Source organism: Mandrillus leucophaeus, unplaced genomic scaffold (genome assembly GCF_000951045.1).
Source record: "Mandrillus leucophaeus isolate KB7577 unplaced genomic scaffold, Mleu.le_1.0 Scaffold92, whole genome shotgun sequence".
Taxonomy (NCBI): domain Eukaryota; kingdom Metazoa; phylum Chordata; class Mammalia; order Primates; family Cercopithecidae; genus Mandrillus; species Mandrillus leucophaeus.
In genome coordinates, this window is record NW_012110030.1 from 373,914 (window position 1) to 380,484 (window position 6,571).

A 6,571-nucleotide genomic window follows, 5' to 3' on the forward strand; every position below is an offset into this window, starting at 1 on the left:
TCAGTGATAGATTAAAGAAAATGTGGCACATATACACCATGGAATACTATGCAGCCATAAAAAAGGATGAATGTATGTCCTTTGCAGGGACATGGATGAAACTGGAAACCATCATCCTCAGCAAACTAACACAGGAACAGAAAACCAAACACTGCATGTTCTCACTCATAAGTGGGAGCTGAACAATGAGAACACATGGACCCAGGGAAGGGAACATCACACAGCGGGGCCTCTCGGAGGGTGCGGGGCTAGGGGAAGGATAACATTAGGAGAAATACCTAATGTAGATGACGGGTTGATGGGTGCAGCAAACCACCGTGGCACATGTATACCTATGTAACAGACCTGCACGTTCTGCACAGGTATCCAAGAACTTAAAGTACACATTAAAGAAAAAAAAAGATAAACTGGAATCTTTCCTTTCTCTTTCAGGGAAAATGGAGGCTATTGGAACATGCTAGGTTCATGTTCTTATAAGTATTGCAAATGGCACAAGTTGATGAACTTGTACAAAGATCAGAAAGGCCATCATCTAGTCCTGTTAAAACTTAAACTTGGGGCCGGGCATGGTGGCTCATGCCTGTAATCCTAGCACTTTGTGAGGCTGAGGTGGGTGGACCTCACCTGAGGTCAGGAGTTCGAGACCAGCCTGGCCAATGTGGCAAAACCCCATCTCTGCTAAAAATACAAAATTAACCAGGCGTGGTGGCACATGCCTGTAATCCCAGCTACTTAGGAGGCTGAGGCAGGAGAATCACTTGAACCCAGGAGGTGGAGGTGGAGGTGGCAGTGAGCTGAGATCTCACCACTGCACTCCAGCCTGGCCAACAGAGTAAGACTCCATCTCTAAAAAAACAAAAACAAAAACAAACAACAAAAAAAACTTGGGGCTTGACATGGTGGCTCATGTCTGTAGTGCCGGTACTTTGGGAGGCTGAGGCAGGAGGATTGCTTGAGGGCAGGAGTTCAAAACCAGCCTCATCAACATAGTAAGACCCTGCTTCTACCAAAGAAAAACATGTTAGCTGGGTATAGTGGCGCGTGCCTATAGTACAAGCTACTCAGGCACCTCAGGATCGGGGATTTCTTGAGCCCAGGAGTTTGCGGCTACAGTGAGCTATTATTACATAACTATACTCCAGCCTGGGTGACGGAGTGAGACCTTGTCTCAGAAACCAAAACAAAACTTGGGTTAAAAGAATGTAGAGCAAGAGCTTGTGTTTTTATCACCCTTCCCAGTCCCCTACTTTTCCCAGCTAGCAGTAAATGTCTTAATAAGACTTTAGCAAGAATTGTTTCGCTCTGGGAAGTCAAATCATGAGTGTATATTATTTAAGTGCCATTACGAATATTCAGTCTCTCATTGAGAATATCTAGATTATAACAGTAATATGTAACTGAATAGATATGTTACTTATAGTTTATTCTAGAAAAAATAGCATATAGCTCCCTCAAAGTAGATGACTGTGGTTCTTGAATGTGGGCTGAACACTTACTTGCCTGACAACCTGCAAGCCATGAAGAGAGCCACATCTCCAAGGCCTAGTGGGAATGGGGAGAGGGTTCATGCTCATACTTACAGAAACTACCCTGTAGGTATCACAGTACAGGTGAGAAGCCAACATGAAGTAACCCCTGTTATTTAAGGACACTGCAACCTATTTTACTCTTTCTCTTAGATGATTAACTCAGTAAATTAGGTTTTTCTGTACATTGCATAAAACTTTAGTTGTCTTTGATAATCATAAGCCATGTTTTATGGTTTTCTCTCTCCTCAGATACCCAGAAAGCGGTACTCTAGAAATGAATGTCAAAGATCTTAGACCACGAGCTAGAACCATTTTGAAATGGAATGAACTAAATGTTGGTGATGTGGTAATGGTTAATTATAATGTAGAAAGTCCTGGACAAAGAGGATTCTGGTTTGATGCAGAAATTACCACATTGAAGACAATCTCGAGGACCAAAAAAGAACTTCGTGTGAAAATTTTCCTGGGGTAAGATTTTCTTCACTGGTGCCGTTTAATTACTGAATTAATGAAGGAATGTATTTTTAGGTATTAAGCACGTGCACCTTAGTAAAAAAAGATGGAGTCTATAAAAGATGGAAATTTCCATACTGAAGGAGAATATTTTTATAAATTCTTAAGAATTTTTAAAAGTTAACCGTGGCTTAAATCTTCAACTTTAAGGTTGGAGATACTATTTGGAAGAATGTTGGAAATAACTGAGTGTTTTATTACAGAAATTCTTACCTCATGGGATTCTTATAGATCAAACAAAACAATATGTAAAAGCATTTTAATAACTATAATTGCTATGAGGATCTGTGATCTGTGTTGATATAATAGCAGTGGATGACTACTTAACCAGCTGTCTACTGGACTTCTCAGACTAGCAGTAATTTTCCTTCATAGTAATTTTTCAACTTACAGAATTTAAACTTAATGAAGAGAATTCAGAATGCAAAATGTCACCAGGATCAAATCACTCAGATATTTCAATCATTTCTTTCCCCTCCTCTCCCCTCCCCTCCCTTTTTTTTTTTGAGACGCTCTGTCGCCCAGGCTGGAGTGCAGTGGCGCGATCTCTGCTGTCTGCAAGCTCCGCCTGCCGGGTTCACGCCATTCTCCTGCCTCAGCCTCTGGAGTAGCTGGGACTACAGGCACCTGCCACGACGCCAGGCTAATTTTTTGTATTTTTAGTAGAGACGGGGTTTCACCGTGTTAGCCAGGATGGTCTCAATCTCCTGATCTCATGATCTGCCTGCCTCGGCCTCCCAAAGTGCTGGGATTACAGGTGTGAGCCACTGTGCCCGGCCTTCTCTTTCTCTTTCTTTCTTGTTCTGTAGCCCAGGCTGGAGTACAGTGGCATGGTCTTGGCTCACTGCAACCTCCACCTCCTGGTTTCATGCAGTTCTCCTGCCTCAGCCTCCCAAGTAGCTGGGATTACAGGCATACAACACCACACCCACCTAATTTTTATATTTTTAGTAGAGACAGGGTTTCATCATGTCAGCCAGGCTGGTCTCAACTCCTGTCCTCAAGTGATGCACCCGCCTGTGCCTCCCAAATTGTTGCGATTACAGGCATGAGCTACTGCGCCCAGCTTTCTATCATTAATTTTTTAAGAAATACTTTCAGATGTTTCCTGACGTGATAAAGTACTAGGCATTATTTGAGTTACTTTTTTACACTTTGGAAAACATTGTCACTCTCTTTCTGTGTCTGCTGCTTCTGAATAATTTGCTGAATAGTCACTAATTTACTTTTTAATAAATAAAATCTCTGTTAATGGTTTCCAGTTCTCTATTATCAGTAATTACATAAACATCCTCGTATATGCATTTTTGTGCATTTCTTCTCTTTAGAATAAATTATTAGATTTGTTGCGTTGAGCACTGAGGATTTTAGAATAACCCTGACAGTTGTTTTTCTAAAAATAATGATAATAAGCAGCTAAATGAATATTCTTGTCATGTTCTGATTAACTGGATTATACAAGGTGACAAATCTTGGAACAATGATTAAAATCTAAAGCAAGGATAGGCAAGCTTATGGCCCACTAGCTTCCTATTTTTGTAAATAAAGTATCATTGGAACACAGCAATGGCCATTGATTTATGTATTATCTGTAGCTATTTTTGTGCTAAGTAATTGCAACTGAGACCATCTTCTCTGCAAAGCCAAAACTACTTACTTTCTTGCTCTTCATGAGAAAAGTTTGCTGACTCCTGAGATTTAAAAAAAAAAAAATGGTGCGAGGCATTGAAAACTTAACATTTTAGAAAACAGGTTTCAGAACTTCTTACAAACAAAAGTGTGATTCTATTGCCAGACTAAGAGTATAGCTCAGTCACAGACTTCTAAACAACTTGAAACCCTTATATGGATGCAAATCATTAAGGAGAAAGCCCCTAAATAAATTGGCTATGTTAGGAGTCTTATAACCTATTTGAGTGTTCAGGTGTACACAATAGGATAACGGCACACATAGCATTGAGCTAAAAAAGCTTGCTGTTAAAAAAAGATTTCCCGGCTGGGCGCAGTGGCTCATGCCTGTAATCCCAGCACTTTGGGAGGCCAAGGCGGGTGGATCATGAGGTCAGGAGTTCAAGACCAGCCTGGCCAATATGGTAGAACCCCATCTGTACTAAAAATACAAAAATTAGCCAGGCGTGGTGGCGCATGCCTGTAGTCCCAGCTACATGGGAGACTGAGGCAGAATAATTACTTGAACCCGGGAGGCAGAGGTTGCAGTAAGCCAAGATCATGCCATTGCACTCCAGCCTGGGTTACAGAGCGAGACTCCGTCTCAAAGAAAAAAGTTTTCCCAAGTAATCCTGAGGTACAGTTAAGAGTGGGAACACACTGGCTTTAGAAGTGGACCTAAGACTGAGTGAGCCAGGCGCAGTGGCTCATGCCTATAATCCCAGCACTTTGGGAGGCCAAGGTGGGTGGATCACCTGAGGTCAGGAGACTGAGACCAGTCTGACCAACTAGTGAAACCCTGTCTCTACTAAAAAATACAAAATTAGCTGGGTGCGGTGGTGCATGCCTGTAATCCCAGCTATTCGAAAGACTGAGGCAGTAGAATCACTTGACCTGGGAGGCGCAGGTTGCCATAAGCTGAGATCATGCCATTGCACTCCAGCCTGGGCAACAAGAGTGAAACTTCATCTCAAAACAAACAAACAAAAAGACTTGAGTGGAAATTACGGATAGGCAAATACCAGTTTGATAAAGAGAATGGTTATGTGATGGCTATCCCAACAGTACAATACAATGTAAAGTGTTCTTTGTCATTAAAGTTTTTACTAGAAACATTAGGAACACAGTAGCTATAAAGGAGCCAGTGTGGCTTATGGACGGAAATTTTTTTTTTTTTTTTGGAGACGGGGTCTCGTTCTGTTGCCCAGGCTGGATAGCAGTAGCACGATCCTGGCTCGCTGCAACCTCCGCCTCCTGGATTCAAGCAGTTCTTCTGCCTCAGCCACTGGAGTAGCTGGGACTACAGGCGCACCCCACCATCCCCATTTCATTTTTTGCTCAAAACCAGGGTGGTTTTGAACCCCTGAGCTCAGGCAGTCTGCTTGCCTTGGTCTCCCAAAGTGCTAGGATTACAGGTGTGAGCCACCGCATCCAGAGAAATTTTTTTTTTTTTAATGATTAGAAATATTTCATCCTCACTGGTAAGAATGGATAACAGGTTGAAAGAACAAATGCATTCTGCTGTTGATAGGCATTTTGGGGCCGTTAGAAACAATGCTGCCATCATTGATGTTCTTGTACCTATACCTATATCCTGGCACTTGTGTGCATTAGTTTCTGTAGAGTGTATCATGCCTAGGATTAAAATTACTAGGTTGTAGAATCTGCATCTTCAACTTGAGTAGATAGAACCAAGTGTCTGTACCAGATTACAGTTCTGCAACAGTATGAGAGTTCCTGTTCTGTTTTCTCATCCATGCTTAGTTTTTTCAGACTTCAGTTTCCACTAATCAGGTGGGTATGTAATAGTATCTCATTTTGGCTTTGATTTGCAATTCTCTGACTCCTAATGGGGTTGAGAACCTTTTTGTATTTTTATTGACAAATTATATATATCTTTTGTGAGGACCTGTTCCAATTTGCTGACTTTTTTTGTTTATTAAATAAAGTGATTCATTTTTAGGAGTTCTAATTATGGAGACTAGGCCATTTCAGTTATATGTGGCAGAAATACCTTTTCTAATTCTGTGGCTTGTCTTTTTCTCCTTATGATGTTTGAATAGTAGTTTTCTTAATTTTAATGCAGTTGAGGTTATCAAAGTTCAAGAAAGTTTTTTTCCTTTATGCTTGTACTTTCTGTCTTTCTTAAAGATACTCTTTTATTGCCTTCTAAAAGCTTTGTGGTTTTGCCTTTCTTTAGGTCTTTAATTGACTTGGAGTAGATTTTTGTGTACAGTGTGAGGTGTAAGGGTCTAATTTAACTCAATACATATGAATAAACATTTTTCCTAGCACTGTTTATTGAAAAGCCAATTTCCCTCCCATTGATCTTCAGTATCACCTCTGTCATATCAAGAATCTTATATTTGATGAATGCTTCTGACTTGTCTATTCTGTACCATGGGTCTGTTTTTTGTGTATCCTTGTATCAGTTCTACACTTCCATAGTACAACAGAGCACATGATCCTTCCTTTTTCTTCAAGTAGGTTTTATATGTTCTTAGCTCTGTGTACTTCCATTTGAATTTTCCAGTCATCTTTTCTCTTTCTGGTATATAGGAATACAAGTATTCTTTGATCTTGGATTCAGTAGCTTTATTAGATTTACTAATTTTAATTTACATGTAGATTGTTTCAAAATGTTTACAATTATAATCATCTGTGAATTCTCAGATTTTTGTTATGTCTTTTTCTTTACTTTTGATTTCTTCCTCTTGTCCTTATTTACCAGTTGGGCCTGAATTACATTGTTGAAAAGAAGTAATGATAACAGGCATCTTTTTCCCCTGCTTTCCGAGAGAAAACATACAAAATTTCATCCATAACTATAATGTTTGATACAGGTATTTTGTGGATATTCT

The 6,571-nt window shown here is 40.2% G+C and overlaps 1 protein-coding gene across 1 annotated transcript in view; it reads left to right on the plus strand.

Moving 5' to 3' along the window:
• The window catches only part of UHRF2 (ubiquitin-like with PHD and ring finger domains 2, E3 ubiquitin protein ligase), a 113,076-nt gene that overhangs the window by 54,820 nt on the left and 51,685 nt on the right, over positions 1-6,571 (plus strand). The window contains exon 4 of the mRNA XM_011969886.1: positions 1,779-1,997. Within this exon, the coding sequence (XP_011825276.1) occupies positions 1,779-1,997 (219 nt within the window). The remainder of the gene's footprint in view (positions 1-1,778; positions 1,998-6,571) is intronic.